Here is a 16,312-nt window from a genome sequence, read left to right on the forward strand (position 1 = left end):
AATACACAATTGGTGATGGCGTAAAACAAAGTTGCTCCAAAATCATTTTCTTGTTGGTGGATGAGGACATTTTAGTGATAGGTCCGAAACATACCTTACACCTTAGTATAGCTTAGTAGCGATGTTGCTAATTTTCCACGTTTAATGCTTTGTCATGTGTAGTTTGTCGAAAACTGATAATCTTGTCGTAATTGATGACTTATTGGCATAGTTAGACCAGAAGTATTCTGAAGCTTTTCAAGTTTTAGAGACCTTTGAAACACTACCATTACTTAACATTGACTGGAGTGTTTTTGACAAATGACAAAATTATTCGTACGGGCTTTTTATATCACACAAACGTGTCTTTCTCAATTATTCACATCGAAATTTCATTGTCGATTTCATTTTAGAACTTCCAGCCCAGTGAAAATATGGCGTATCTCGACCCCATTGTGCATTTAGCTGAGCGCTCTGGCATGCGTTAAACCACCATCCGCCAGCTCTTCCATGATTATCTTTGGAACAATTGCCACTGTTGGCGAAATAAAAGATGTGTTTAGTCAGTTATTTTTGCTTTAAGTGTTGGTATCTTGTTGTTCAAATACAACTGGTGAGCCAATGTGCTTTGCCTTGTCAAATCGAACCTACCTCCAATTGTCGTTATCACGATCAGGCGTTGTAAAGGGCTGATTATTGTGTTCTCCTCCGCCACTCGGAACCAGTATGTCCGTTGCGTTTCCGCTGTATCCGCCCACACGAAGTGTAAAAAGATTGTCTTCGCTTTCGATGGCAAACGAGCTAAAAATAACGAAATTTTTAAATCAGAAATAACAATTAAAGTCAGAAAACAAATCAAACATTACACGAATTCTATATTGCTTAAGGGTTCTAACTTGACCTAAAAAACAATATATGGCAGTTTTACAAATCGCATATTATTAGGATTAGATGTAATGTATTTCGTTTAAAGAAAAGCATCGTCCTCGATGACTGCTGTTTGAAAGTTATTGCAGACAATTGAAAATGCAGGATACGTAGCTATCTATCGTAGACGGGTGTAATTTTTTAGATTTACAAGGTATAGGCCTAGAATGGCGTATAATGCATAAATATCTGCTTTTCTTTCAAGGAAGTGGATTGTCTGGGAATTGATTTGTTAAGATATGCTACCACTTTGCGTCATTTCTTGCTCAAATTTACTTTACATCTCTTTAAGTTTCTTAGAAAATATATGGTATTTTATGCTGATATATGTTATATATATACTGTATATAGCCTATACCCAGGGTTGCCCTACCGTCCTTATTTCTAAGATTTGTCCTTCATTTGAAGGTCCGTGTCTTAGAAAATATTTTTGTCCTTTTTTCTAAGAAATGTCCTTATTTTCACTTGCGTCCTTATTTTCGTCTTATTTTTAGGGCAGAGGTTCGTATTTTGGGCATTTTGACACCTTTAGTATACTATTTTGTACCAAAGATATACAAATGACAACATGCAAATAGTATCTCGTTTTTTCATTTTTGGAACATTGATTGCCTTCTCCTGTTGTGCACTGTTTAAGATAGTATTCTTCTTTAGTTTCCTGTTCGTCCTTATTTTTGAGTTCAGACCGATGGCAACCCTGCCTATACCCTATAGTCATACATATGTCAGACATATGAAATTATATAGGTTATGACTAGGGCCATTTTTATTTTGACCTAAAAAAATTTTTTTTTGACTTTATTTTTATCAAATTTTGACTTTATTTTGACCTAACGAAATTGCTTATTTGTAGAGGCCACAGTTCTTCCTCCAGTTACCCAAACAAAATATTTTGTCGATTTCAGACCCAAACGTAATATTTTGGCGAAAAGTCAAGGTGTTTTATGGATTATAAAAAGTGCGTCGTGTTCTTTGGCGATAGATTTAGGTAGCTTGTGTTATTTTGTCCTTGTGAAAAGGGCACTTTGCCTCGATTTTCTCCGCATGATAAATTCTAATAAACAGCAAATTAAACAGGGAATGCTTGTTGTTGCTCCAATCCAGCTTGATGGCGTTTACTTTTCATGTGGCTTTCAACAAAATACTTTTTATCGCACTTCACTATAACCTCGCAAAAATTGCACCTTAAATCACCCCCGGGAGTTGCATTAAATTCATCAGAAAAATCTCGACAAATCTGTCTAACTTTTGCTGAAGACGATTTAGCTTGCTTAGGCATTTTTGTATTACAGAATGTCAGTAGGCTATTCCTAAAATCCAAACTGTTGATCTTCGAAAATACCACGTTTATGAAGAGGAAGTGTTTTATAAGAATTATTTAAATACGTAACAATGAATAAACAATGGACAATTTGCGATAAAAGTTACTGCTGATCCAAGTGGGCATTGTGACTTATTTCCTGCTTTTATGGGTTAATATGGTTTAATTGTGTCGCAGTTCCTGATTTACAATGCTTCCACGAGGATTTTTACAAGAATTACTCTCAAGAAACACAAAAACTTTGTAAAAAGCCATATTTTGACAAATTTTGACTTTATTGAAAATTTTGACTTTATTGTAAATTTTGACTTTATTTTGACCTATAAACTTCTTAGAAACAATCCCCTAGGTGCTGAAAACAACTTTATTCTTTGATTCATGATCAGACGAGGTCCTTAAAAATTTTTGACTTTATTGACTTTTGCGGGCCCTAGTTATGACGGTATGTAACCCAAATTTTGTTACTGTTATAACTCATTTTTGAAATAGATTAGTTGTAAAAAATACATCTCGAACCTGTAAGAGGCGACCAGAAAGTTGTTACTAAAATCCCAGAGATCTATTTCCAGCCTACAATTTCCCCACCTGGTGAGTTGGTAGACTCTTTCTAGACCTGTCAGATAAAAAAGAATTAGGTTGATCCGTTCAGAAAAATACTCAACATTCTTACAAGCGTTTTGATACCAAACCAAAATTCTCCTCCAAGTTTTTCAAAACCAAGTTTGTAATCTTTCCAGTTGAGATGGAAATCTACACTTCCATCAAAACGTCTTTGGAAGACCTAAAACCGCCGAAAAAATCAATTAAACGAAATATGAAGTTTAGTTCTAACATTCGCTGCAACATATTATGAGACCCATAGTTAACATGGGTTAACAGCAATTTATTGGATTGGTCCTCACCGGTATTTTGTAATCTCAATTATTTGTTCAAGTTTCTCATATCGACCATAAAAGTTACGCTGATTGTACAAAATTTATCTCCTCACAAATAATTATATCGTGTATGTACGAAACTGCTTGAATCTAGTTTAAAATTTTGAAATTGAGCTGTATGGGATAAAGCTATACTTACAGTCCATCCATCTTCACAGTACACTTTTTCACCAGAGCGTAAAAGTTGTTCCCCGTTGACCTGTGACATGTGACAAGCACTCGGTCCAATAAACTCTTTTAACTCTGTATAAGAAGAAAAACAGAATAAGTTAAAATTAATCGACTATGCTTTGATCAGATGTGAGTTATTTAATTTTCTTGTTACCATTACTCATATTACCATTAACTTCCTTGATGATATCGGTTCCAAATGATCCTAGCGCACAGGACTGCCCTGGTGGTCCTCTCTCTCCTATCATACCTTCGTCGCCTTTTGATCCCTTGATTCCTGGACTTCCTGCTTTCCCAGGGTTTCCAACGTTCCCTTTCATTCCTTTTTGTCCATCATTAAAATTGACGTCATTGTCATCACAGACTTGTCGGCATCGCTGTGTGAGCACCAGCTTAATGCAAAAAGCAATCCAGCCATATGCAAACAGCTTCATGGCTCGTCGTCTTGTTGCGCCAACTTTTGCTGAAGTGTAAGCTAATCTGACAACTTAGATTTTGAACTGATTTTTATTTAAGAAACTTGTTTTATTTATACGTTGTTTTAAATTGTTTTTCTGCTTAAAGTGTTCGTAAATAGTAAATATTTTTCATGCGTTTTCCAAGTCTATCGGATTATGCAAAAAATAATACAATCCAATTACATAGGCCAAGTAAATAAATCTTGGCTTATTTCAACGATTATCCAAACAACAACATCAAAAACAAGAAAATACATTTTGCCGCTTAGAGCTTAGGATGACGCAAATGTTAATCAGTTGCAAAGCGTGTAATTTACGTGTAATAACGAAATTCCATTGTATTTGCACTCAGATATTTATGACGTCAATCGCAGGATTTTTGTATTGACGATCCACTTTTAATCCAGCGTTCGTCACTGCTTCGCGGGAAAACGTTATTGAGTTTTCATTAAACTTGTCTGATTAAATTATTTAAAATGCCTTTCTCTAAACGTTGTTTATAACATTTCGTTTTTGGAGAACAACAGACAGTATCCAAGCTAAGAAATTTTGTTTTTCAGTAAATTCATTAAATTTGTTTAACACGGCTTGAAACAATGTTTGACTAGGGTTTGACACGTCTAGATGGCCTACGAGTTTTTTCTAAGCTGATTACACTTGATTAAATTTGACTCTTTCGTACTATAGCCACAAATGCACATGTTTGAGTTAAAGAAATTTGAACATCATTTGAATTAAAATAAGCGGACTTACATCTAATTAAAAAAAGAGTTTAACAGTGTTTTATACTCTTTGATCGAATTCAAAATTGTAATATTACATGACTTACCTAACTTAGTTCACTTATTTTTATTGAATTATTTGTTAAAGTGAATTTTTTTATAAATAAAACCACCCGAAATCTACAGATTAAATAAAACTTTGTGGCGGCCACGGTGCCACCACGCGGTGATTGTGTGCTCATGTCTTGGACATATTACTTTAAATCGTGTCTGTACTGATTTTAGTGGTATGCGTGGAATTTGCTCGTTCTTCTATATATATGTGTGTGTGTGATGCGTACTTGTCGCTTCAGCAGACGAGATCAACATTAGAAATCGGGATTTTCTGCATTGTTCAAGTAGGCTATTATCGGGGACAGCTCGTGCTCAGTGGGAAGAAACGCAACCTTCTTTACTCGTTATCACGGAGTCGTAACTTTCCGAACAACGCTTTGCTGATCCTGAAAGCCCAGTAAACAACGATTTATGCAACGAACTTTCTGTCGAAGATGCTGCCCACTTGTCACAGCTACGTGAGCGCAGATCTCTTACGAGAAAAAATTGACTACTTAAGACGCGAAGTTGGAACGTTTGCACAGGGTAGTCCACAAGCAAGCAGCGAAATTGCGAGATTTACCACGGCAAGATGAAAAACTTTAGGTGCTTCAAGAAGTGAAAAGAAATTAAAACAACGGTATCAAATGCTGGATGCGACAACTAACAATATGCCTAATTCGCATTGCATGGACGACCCAGACCATCATGGCTGCAAGCCAACCACCACTGCACCTAGTTCGCCACTATTCACCGATTCGTTGAATAACTCCAAACCAGCAAAGTGACTATGCTATTACCACTTTCCACTTGACATTTGACTCACGACGTTTGCCCCCACGACCAAAACGACGACGTCATTGTTCAAATGGTACTTCTCGAAGATTGCAACGGAAATGTTGGCCTACGCCTAGGTCTCACAGACATGGATCGAAACCGTTGTCGTTGCCGTTTCCTTCTTGGAATGAATGCAACAACAACGTAATGGTTTTCCCAGGAACTTTTCCGACACATTTACCTCAAAGGTTTGTCGCGCCTTTGGCCAGGCAAGATCGTCGAAGTGCACCTCCACGCTTTGTGTCCATGCGTCCGGCGTCCATGCTTTCCCAGACATCGGACACCGTTTCACAGACACCGAATTAGGGTTTCATGCTTCAGACGCGACCAGCGCAAAGACAGAAACAACGAGGTTCTTCAACCGCCGAGGTTTAGCGATCTCGGGTTTCGTTTGTCTCTACTCTCCTTAACCTATTTTTTTTATTTCGATGATTTGCGATACAACAACAAATAAACAGTAGTAGGCCTATAAAATAAATGGCAAAACACAATTTAAAAAATGCAAACCAAAAACTTTATTTTTTCTTTTGCTGAACACCTCTCAGATTTTTCAGTATCCTTCACCACGTGTTCAAAGAGCTCTATTGATGGTTTTCTGTTGTTACACTTGGCCCGGTAGATAGTACAACGCGCTACTAACAATAAGCAGTTATCCTTAGCCCTTATCTGGCGGGAGAGTGGTGTGGCGGCCACGGTGCCATTATGACAAATTTTAGTTCGCTTGTGCACTACTTGTGTGAAGTATTACACAATAAACTCATCTGTCATAAAGACCGCGTATGCTGACGGTTATTGTTTGAATATGAGCGAGGACGATAGTTGGTTGATAACTTGTTTTACTTCTGCTTCGATGTTTGAGTTCTCATTTCTCAAATTGCGTGACTATGCTGTTAGTTGCTTGATTCTGTCTATACAAATTACTAAATTATAAAGTTCCCATTTTATTTATTATAACACAAAGGCTTTTGCCTTTGGGCAAATCTTGCTGAATGTTACATCGCGCTCAGTAACACGTGAAACGGTAAAAGGGAAGATCGTAAACATTACAACAGTATATATATGTGGCACACTAGTTCAATCGAGGAAATTTATCTGACGTCATTAAGGAAAACTCAAGTCTGGTAAACAACTGAATTACAAGTTCCCAAATTAAATTCCAAACGTCTCGAAAACAACTCGTGACTCGTGACGTAATCGTCACACCATCACGCGGCGATTGTGCGGTCATGTTTAGGACAGGTTACTTTACATTGTGTCTGCACTAGGGATGGGCCGATACGAACCCAAACCCGAATAGATTCGCCAAATATCGCCTTTATGGAAGATTCGGGCGAACACGAATACAATATTACTTATAAATTTACTGACTTTTGTCAAAAATTATGATTTGGTTTCCCAACAAAGCTAAACTAGAGTCAGCAGTACTTACAATGAAGGTCGTTTTCCTAACGATTTTGCTTTTTCAATCGTTTTTTAAACACTATTTTTTGAAAGAAAGTGATTTTTTATCGATTACATCATGTTACAAGCAAGACTTGACAACTTTTGGAGGAAATTTTATTGTTTGGTTCTAATACGAATAGATTCGGGATTCGTTCGTGTCGACCTTCATGATATTCGGGTTCGCACGAACCCGAATAATCTTCCTCGCGGCACATCCCTAGTCTGCACTGATGGAGTTTGCTCGTTGTTATGTAGAGGTTGGGGTCGTTTTAGGATGTAGAGGTTGATGCCGACAGATGCAGATACAGATGCAGAGTTTATCGGTCTTAGCTTACGTTACGTTATTGACTTAGTTAACCTACTACATTAGTATCTGACTCTATTGTTGCGTGCGGTTAGAATTCTCTAACCTTTCTGATAGCCGAACGTTCGTGTTATATTATAACAAATACCGTTTGCCAGAAAAGGCTTTTATTGTAGGTGCTGTACACTTTCTCAATATTACAAATAACCGAGAACACAAGTCATGTGACTGTTTACACGATGTCTACTGATTCAATCACCACAACTACAGTAGTACGGTATTACATATGTCTATAACTTCGCGTCTGTGACTGAGGTTCTGAGGCTCTGAGGGAGTCTCACACAAAAGTTCAAGCTTATAAAACGTGCTGCGATGTGGCGGAAATATATGACAAAAAAGGCATGAACATTTCAAAGCGTGTGAACGTGAAAATCGGTGTGTTTGCAATGCAAATTAAATTTGGTTAAGTTGGAAACAGTTACTTGGAAGCGACCTGGTAACGTACTAAATAAGGAGCTTTCACACGAAGTTATTCGTAGCAAGTTTTCAAATATACCAACGGTAGTTTGCAGTGTTCTGAAAAGGCAAGTTTTAAACTCCATTTACTAGCTGGAAAACTCTTTCATAAGAATGATGTGGCGGGACTGAAAGTTTAAAAACTCCAATTGTTCTGGAAAACACATTTCTACGAAAGACGTAAGGATTTTACAAAAGCGAGCCAAGCCGCCACAGTTATATATGTGCGTACTTGTCGTTCGAGCAGACAAGATCAACAATAGAAATTGGGATTTTAAGAGTCTGGATTGTTTCAAGTAGGCTACGCTCGGGACAGCTGGTGCTCAGTGGGAAGAAACGCAACAAAACTTCCTTACTCTTCATCTGGAGTCATTAACTTTCCGAGCGCCGCAATGGCCAAAACTGAATGTCGTCCCATTCAACCATAGATACTAAATTAATATGTGCGTATCATGTAACATGTAAGCGTAGCATCTACGATTTAATTTCTCCACATAGGCCACCGCAACCTTTTTAACGATCCTAACATACCCATATTCCACAACTGTGTGCTTATGGCAGTAACTTGGGTGCTGTTGGTGACTGTAAATCGGTGAAACGAGGCGTGTTTTTTTGTGTCACAACGTGTAGCCTAGGCCCTAGTTGGAGAAAATATGTGTATACCTATTGGCATCAGTTTCATTACAAAATACAGCGCAGAAGTACAGTAGTGTGATTTAGCGGTATCATATTATGTACCGTTTATACAGAATTGTAATACTAATAGCTAATAGGTGCCGAATACCGTGGCGCAACCCTATAAGACCTACCGGTACTTACCAAACTGCCATCAGCCTCCATGAAATTTTGCAACATGTTTCTGGAGCGAAAACACTCAGTTTGATGACGTTGTAAGTTTACTAAATTCTGGTGACTTGGACAGCACTTCTGTTCACTCACTTTAATTGTTTTACAGATGTAGGAATAATGATACCTAGAGCCATTGTATGTTTTATCCAGGCTAGTGTGGCATTTTCATTGTCCATTAATGGCTTATAATCACTTTTAAAACTCTTGGTGTTACAGGTTGAACTTTTGTCGATTCTACATTCCAACGTTTTGATTGGGTTTTTAGGAATATACATAATTATTGTAATGAACCACTTTCTGTGCTTGCCGTCAAGTGCCCCGATATGAGGTTTTAATTGGTAAGACATCCTAGTTTCATAGGTGATTTCGCCATCAGGATGAGAGCTGTTCAAAAGTTGCATATATTTGTTGTCCAGACTGCAGATTATGGCAAGAGCACACCCAAGATTTTCTTCTAAAATGGCCATACGCAGAAAGGCAACCCGGTGTCTCCAAAAAAAATTGAAACACTGATTTTTTCACCAATTTTTACTGTATAGGGCCACATCTTGCCTACACATGCCAAGCAGCCTTGGGCCACGAGTTGCTGCACACCAGCTGCTTCCTTGCACACTGGAATTTTGCTCCTGCACACCCAAGATTTCAGTGAAAACTGCCATACTCTGCAGTCCGGTTTGTTGTCTCCATTTTGAAAAAAAAAATGTTTGCGAAATGGTCTTGTTTATGACAAAAATTGCACAAACTGCGTTGTATGCTGGACAATCAGTTTTGTCTCATGCATGTTTTGTTCTGCAAGATTTGCACAAAGACCAGGAGCTGTCTTCTAGTTGGCGGCATTGTGACTTCTCAGGCGGTTCGTTTTCCTGTTTTGCAGTGCGTTTACAGAATAATCAACGCTTTCTTAGGATTCTGTTGTAATGTTACATGGTTGCTTTTTCCTATACTCATAAGTTCGTCTCATTGACATACCCTTATTATGGTTGAGCTCAGGATCATCTAACTGTGGGCCCCAAATACTGTTCTTGTTTCGAGCACAATTTTATCTTTAATTAACTTGTCACACAATTTCCTGAATTCACAGAAGTTGTTTATTCCCCATAGTCTGCTGAAGTACTCGTCTATCGTCTCATGATTTTCTTGATCACACAAATTAGAAATATATCATAACTAGGGCGATTATTTTTTGACTTGTCAAAAAAAGTCAAAAATTTGTCAAATTGAGAGCGTTATGTCAAATATTGTCAAAATTGTTTAAAAAGTCCACATTTTTACCAAGTCAAAATTGTTTACAAACTGCATTGCTGCGGTGTCATAGAGGTTGCACTGTAGGTGAACTTGTCATTTTACATTGTACACCTTGTAGCCTACTTTGTACTGTTGTAAATGGCCCATTGTCTACTTATTGTGAATCTGCTCTTGCTTCGGTTTTGCTTTAGATACTTCATGTATCTTTAGTTTAGACAAATGTATTGAACAGTTTTTGTTGTGTCTTAGTTGCAGATTTTTTGTCAGTGTTATGTAATAAGCTCATTTCCCTTTTCAGAATTAGGTCTGTTTTCACATTTTTGCCCTTCTTTACCACCTACAATAAATTTTAACTTTTTGTACAATAATGCCTAATTTAACTACTTGATTTCCTCATACGTCAAAATTTGTCAAAAAAAGTTTTTTAATGTCAAAATTTGTCAAAATTTTCAATTTTTAGGTCAAAAACTTTCGTTTTTTAGGTCAAAAAATAATCGCCCTAATCATAACCTTTGTAGGTAACATTCACCTCTGGCTTAAAGTGTGCTTGAAGAGCATCCTTTTTTGGTTGGTTGTCTTTCTCCTGATCTTTTATCAAGGAAAGCTTCTGGTGAACTTGATAGCACTCTTTATCGATGATGACCATAAGCGTTTTTACGCAAACTTCAGCTGTATTCTGTTCAACCCAGATGCAATTTCATAATTGCCGCACTGCTCTTTAAAATAATTTCAATTTTCTTTGACTTTTGTCGTTGTCACCATCAGTGAAGGAACCGGTAAATTGCTTGCTGTTTCGATTTTCCACGGTTTTGCTTCTAATTAAATAGGCTACCACCATGTTTTATTTCCGAGCTTTGTTCAGGCACTTACAAACCAGTTATGGGTAGGCCTATGTATAAACTGAGAGTCACACAAATCTCATGTGGCTGTGGTAACTGGTGCATAAAACAAAATATAGAAATATACCGTGAGTCAATTACGCTAATACTAGAAACTTTTTGCAGATTTTATGCCTGCTTTTTTCTGTTTTCTATTCTGATTCCTGTAAGTTGTTGTTTCATAAATTACGAAAATTTTGCAGAACACTTTTAATTGGCTTGTTTTACTGAAGTTATATATTACAGCCATACCAAAAAGCATCAAATTTTTTAGCAGCATCTTTGGCATTACAGCAAATGGTGAACTCCCCGTTTGTGCTTAACTGGTCTGCTTTGTCATACATTTGTCTTTTCTGTATAAGCAAAAATGCTGCACACATTGTTGTGGGTGTGTTACACGTCAGCTTACAACATTTGAACAAAACCATTTTGATAGCTAACATGTTATTATCATTTTTGAATGAACATCAGTTATGGTGTATCATACGAATAACTTCAGTTCTGTACGACAAGGCTTGAAAACTTTGCAATTATCGAATAGAGCAATTACACAGAGACAGTCACTTGCCAAAAACTCATATTTTTGATTAAAGTATAGAGTTTGAGGTATATGCATATTTAAAAGTTTAATATGTTTAAAATATTTAAATTCCGGAGCACTACAGCGATGTCTGTGCAGCCTTAAACAGCTTATAGGGAGCATTACCTACCAGTTACTGTCATACAGTGATGTTTTTAGCAAAAAGCGGTATGTTATGTTTGTAATGCCAGAATTAAATAATTTCCGTTGTTGTAAGTATTGTGCTTGCTTTCCCATACATTTAAAGCCTTTGGCTGCAGTTCAGTCAGCCTGGAACATAACATGATTGAATGCAGTTTCATGTGCCAGCAGCAATAAATTGATTAAGTTAAGTTAGAGGTCTTACCAAAGAATGTTGCTTGTGTTTTACAATAGGTAACTAAAATCCTCGTTGATTTGTTTGTTCACAACCAATTTTTAATTAAGAATTGCTTAAAAATAATAATTAGTTTGATGGTGTCATGTTCCTACCTGGAAAGCATGTTCAAGCTTTCGTAAACAGCAAAATGCCGCATAACACTACCTTGAAAACTATGAAACCCAAAAAAATCCCAACTTCATGCAATTCTAGGATAATAATATAAACAGAGATGGGTTAGTGTAATAGGGAAGTGCATTTTGTCAATTTGACCCCTATTCTACAAAAGAATTTCAATGTTTTGCTCCACGTCATTACTTTTCGGGATAAAGACTTGAGATAGAACTAACAGAAAATGTCTATGTTAACTGTCTACATTACGTCTGTCTGCCTGTGGTATACTGTACAATGCTTTTTCAGTTTGCTGCATCACGCCAAAATTCTTTAACATTACCTACAAATCTTCCACATCTGGTAAGGGCATAGTGTCTGAAGTTTTTCCAAGATTAGGGAAAGTTTTGCATCACATAATTTCTTGTTGGTCCATTTATTAGAGCTGGATAAGTTTTTTCCATAAATGTGACACTGTTTATCGCTCATCTAAAGCTTATGTTTTGCCATACAGTGTACATTATATGATGTCAAGATAAGAATAATGGCTTGGCAAGTTTTCATTTTATTGCTTTTGTTGTCTAGTGTTTACTCACCCAACTTTTTCAATCGCAATCTCACATCATAACAGAACACATTGCGTCCTCGATTATTATGTGGTCTAGTTGGCATAATGTTTTTAAAAATTGAGTGGATAAGCAAAAAAGCATATGTTTGAATGCTCTTATGTTCATTCTCAAGCCCGCCAACATTAGAGAATAAGAGAAATAAAAGACATTTCTCTCACACCCACCCCATGGCAAAATCTCAAGTAAACTTTGGGCTGCTCTTCTACGCCAGTGACCTCAAGTGAGAGATTATACTTATTTCTTTTCTCACCAGCTCAGTCGCTCACTCGGTTAAGTTAAATGAACGTAAAATACACTTGTGGGGAATCTTTTGTGTCGCCACAGCCTAAAAGATAAAACAATTGTTTTACGATTCACATTGCCTTTCGAATATGAAACCATCTCAACATTTTAAGATACAGCATAGGATTTAATTTTTGACAATGAACTGCAAGTACAGTAACATTTAATAAGAATAGGCCATATCAGACACACTGTACAGCTATAGCTGTTAGAAGCTTCATAATTCGTTTGTTTTACTACATTATTGCATCAGGCATTCCGATAATGAAATGTTAGTTAATTATGGTACGGATAATCAAGGAAGCACTGTATAGATAAGCTGTTTGTCTTTATTTCAGCCTTTTATAAAGTTTGCTTATATACAAAAGTACCGTATATCATTAGTTGTAATTACTGTGCTGGATTTTGAGAATATGGCAGAGGAAAGCAATCCTACTCCTGCACCAGAAGCTACCATAGAAGAAGATGATAGCTTGGACAATTTTTTTAAAAAGAAAGAGAAGAAAGACAAGAAAGGAAAGAAGAAAAAAGGGAAAAAGGCTGACAAAGGTTAATTTATTTTTGTTGTCACCTTGTGATGCTTAACATTTATATTTGAATGGAGATCAAATTTTGCAGTGTAATACCACATAACAATAAAATGACATGTACCGAGCTATCAAAACGAAAGCGTGCTAAAAAAAATTAGACCAGTGAAACTCATTTGAAATATTTTGTATATGAATTGCTTGATTTGGTGGCGATGTAAAGTTAATTTTTATGTGTAGTCTTTGTTGCAGGAAATCTTGGGGAGGATGCCGAAGCAACAAAGTCAAAGAAAAAAGATACTGATAATAAAAAAGAGACTGACAATGTGGTTGAAGGCAATACACAACCTGTAAGTTGTAACGATTTAATCACGCTACAATGAAAATGCTTTACATTGATGGAAACTGTTGTATTTTTGTGCTGAATTTGGCAAATATTCTGCTTATTTGGGTTATAATCGCACCCCTAAACTTTAGCTCAAAAATGGTACAAAATGTTTGATACCATGAGACAGGAAAACGTGCATTAACATACGCATGAAAGGAGAGAATGTGCATTCACACAGGATTGTCATGCATTAAAATTTGCATTTGATGCAAGAGGGTGTATGCACACACACATGTTAGACAAATGCATATATGCAACAACCTTTATGTAAGATCGCTATTTGACCTTTAGTTATGTATTTATTCATGAGTAAGTCGCTCCCCACATTTTTAGTGAATATTTAGTGCAAAAAAAGGAACTTATACTTGAATATTCCATGGTTCCAATTGAAACTGAAGGACCATAACAAGACATATTTGAATAAACACGGTGGACTAAATTTGTGTCTTCTAAATTTCCCGAATTTTTCCACCCTGAATTGTCCTAAAGTTTTTTTAAAAAAATTACAAAATTACAGGGCAAATTTGTTTAATTTATCATAAGTGCTAAGTGACAATCTGACATTAAGCACAAAAATACTAATGTAATGTGTACATCCTGCTTGGTTAAAATTAGAATAGGTGGATATTACTTCTATGCCAAAATTTAAAATTTAATTTGTTAATGAAAAGGTATAAATTCACTTTTTCAATCATGTTGTCTCACTAAATATTAATACACAATGGGTGCAATAATAACCCCCTACTGTTATATGATTACTTGCAAGCTTTTTTGATAAAACATTTGAATAGAGTATATAAAATGTCAACCTATGTAATCAACAGCATGTGATAGTTAATTTTGCTTTTTATAGGAGCAAGAGGAATGGATTGATTTTGAAGATGAATCACAGAGAGATTACAGTGATCTGAAAATACAAAACATGCAAATTTCGTGAGTGTGCCAATTTACTTAGCATCACATCGATTTGTTTTTATAATACATCAAAGCACTTAGTAGTTCAAAAATAAGCATTCTAAATTGAGGTGACAACGCCCAAGTGAACTTCGTTTGCTGAAACATTTGAGTATTTTTCATACTTTACATAGGCACGAATTGCATATTTACAATACTACCATTCTTTTCAGAAATGATGGTTCTGAAGCTCAATTTTCTGAAGCTCCAGAGTATGATGAAGCTGGCGAGCTTATACCTCCAAAACAAGATGAAGGACCGTGGAATAAAATTTCTGCAGCAGCCCAAGAGCCAGCACCTAAACCTGAAGAACCAAAACCAGGTTTGAGTTGAAAATTTTGTGTATTTCCTCTGAGAATGGATCAAGTATTGAGAAGGCATTTTGTTGCTGTGCGATATTAATCATCACAAAGCTATCTACCATCGTTTGATTATAATTTTACAGTAGAACCAGAACCTGTGAAGAAGATGGGAGCGTACAGGCCACCACAAGCAAGGTACTGTACATGTAACATATAAGCTGATATTCTGTAGTTTGCAGCATTTTGTCTCCTCCACTCCCCAGTAACAGGATCATCCGACCTAGTATCATTGTTTATTACAGATCTGGTGGAGCAAGCCTCGCAGCAGCTCCTCTTCGAAGAGGAAGAAAGCAGCAGGCTCCAGAGATCAGCAACGAAATGGACTTTCCTTCTTTATCTGCAGCTTCGCAGGACACAGTGTAAGGACAAGACGACCTTGTGCATATTTTCAAAGTTTATAAATAGTTGTGGTTGAAATGAAATGTTTTCAAACAAAATCAGATTTGAAACCAACACAAGAAGAACAAAGATGTAACCGTAGCAATAATACCTATTTTATGTTGGCTCATGGTGACAAACAACTAAAGAAACTGCATCTTAAAATTACTTGATTACATCTAAGTTAAAAACTGGGCAAGATGTGGCAGGGATAGAGTGTATTACTACCTCACGTTTTTGGAAGTTGGAACATTAAAAATTAAAGTTGATTTTAAATGTTGCAGTAACTATGTTAAGTTAATGTAATTATTGTGGTATTACCGTTTAGCGGTTTAGCCTGCATTGACAATACCACTGCTATTAACTCCGATTTTTGACTTGTATCTTTATTTTTTAGGTCTCACACTGGATTTGAAGTTGTCAAAACAGGGGTAAAATCATCAGTACCGTGGCGGAGTAAACACCAGCAGGCTCAGGCCTCAGAACTCAAACTCGGAAATCAGTTTTCGGCTTTAAACACAAACCACTGAATTTGTGGCTTCTTTTTCTTGTTATTTTTGCGGTGAGGTACTGGCGTGGAACGCTAATGCAGAAGCGTGGTGTCAGAAATTTCGAGCGGAAGAGAAATTTAAAGAAAAGAATGCGATCAGGATTTTTTCCGACAATGCACCAGCTTCTCGTTTTTTCTAAAATCAAATCCTATAGTGTGTTGTATGTCACTTGCTCGTTTGTTTATGTGCATTCACTTTCAAAACATAGAAAATTCTGGTAGTATACTTGTACACAGTAAATCTCAAGCGCAAGTCATACCAATATCTCATGCCTTATATCCTGTTATTATCCACAATTTTGCCAAGACCAATTGCACTGTAGAATTCGATAATAATTTTACATACGGTTTTCGTTCACGTTCAGTTTACCCGTATCCTTTTTAAGCTATGCTTGTGTAATACAACGCTTATAAATCTGCAGTGTACAGAACTCATTTTGTGTACGCATTTGTGTACAGTAGATTTGGCTTGAGAAAGAGTTTTGAAATTTATAAAATTTATAGGCAGTTCATTC

The 16,312-nt window shown here is 36.5% G+C and overlaps 3 protein-coding genes across 5 annotated transcripts in view; 1 reads left to right on the forward strand and 2 right to left on the reverse strand.

Annotated features, from left to right (window-relative positions):
- Window positions 1–16,312, reverse strand: part of LOC143471146 (U6 snRNA-associated Sm-like protein LSm7) — a 60,146-nt gene that overhangs the window by 24,929 nt on the left and 18,905 nt on the right. The gene's annotated exons all lie outside the window — the stretch shown is intronic.
- Window positions 310–3,837, reverse strand: LOC143470000 (angiopoietin-related protein 6-like). Its single transcript, XM_076967832.1, has 6 exons — window positions 3,503–3,837; window positions 3,302–3,405; window positions 2,912–3,008; window positions 2,744–2,840; window positions 631–780; window positions 310–514 (listed from the first exon to the last, which is right to left on the reverse strand). Exons 1-6 carry the CDS (start codon window positions 3,765–3,767, stop codon window positions 355–357), a joined length of 873 nt encoding a protein of 290 aa, XP_076823947.1. The 5' UTR covers window positions 3,768–3,837; the 3' UTR covers window positions 310–354.
- On the forward strand, window positions 12,981–16,218 carry LOC143471160 (protein CDV3 homolog A-like). Of its 3 annotated transcripts, none has more exons than XM_076969538.1 (7): window positions 12,981–13,187; window positions 13,406–13,515; window positions 14,407–14,486; window positions 14,681–14,829; window positions 14,953–15,004; window positions 15,112–15,228; window positions 15,645–16,218. In XM_076969538.1, the coding sequence occupies exons 1-7, from the start codon at window positions 13,052–13,054 to the stop codon at window positions 15,775–15,777; spliced, it is 777 nt and encodes a 258-aa protein (XP_076825653.1). In that variant the 5' UTR covers window positions 12,981–13,051; the 3' UTR covers window positions 15,778–16,218. The 3 variants fall into 3 exon arrangements, with proteins under 3 accessions (XP_076825653.1, XP_076825654.1, XP_076825655.1); XM_076969539.1 differs by having other exon boundaries at window positions 14,956–15,004; XM_076969540.1 differs by having other exon boundaries at window positions 13,418–13,515.

The sequence above is a fragment of the Clavelina lepadiformis genome, chromosome 9 (assembly GCF_947623445.1).
Source record: "Clavelina lepadiformis chromosome 9, kaClaLepa1.1, whole genome shotgun sequence".
NCBI lineage: Eukaryota > Metazoa > Chordata > Ascidiacea > Aplousobranchia > Clavelinidae > Clavelina > Clavelina lepadiformis.

Coding starts and splice junctions, on each gene's coding strand:
- LOC143470000 (XM_076967832.1), bottom strand. CDS start 3,767: ATGAAGCTGTTTGCATATGGCTGGATTGCTTTTTGCATTAAGCTGGTG. Junction 2,841..2,911: donor TGGAGGAGAATTTTGGTTTG/GTATCAAAACGC, acceptor TTTATCTGACAG/GTCTAGAAAGAGTCTACCAA. Junction 515..630: donor CGTGATAACGACAATTGGAG/GTAGGTTCGATT, acceptor TTTCGCCAACAG/TGGCAATTGTTCCAAAGATA.
- LOC143471160 (XM_076969538.1), top strand. CDS start 13,052: ATGGCAGAGGAAAGCAATCCTACTCCTGCACCAGAAGCTACCATAGAA. Junction 14,830..14,952: donor ACCTGAAGAACCAAAACCAG/GTTTGAGTTGAA, acceptor ATAATTTTACAG/TAGAACCAGAACCTGTGAAG. Junction 15,229..15,644: donor GCAGCTTCGCAGGACACAGT/GTAAGGACAAGA, acceptor TTTATTTTTTAG/GTCTCACACTGGATTTGAAG.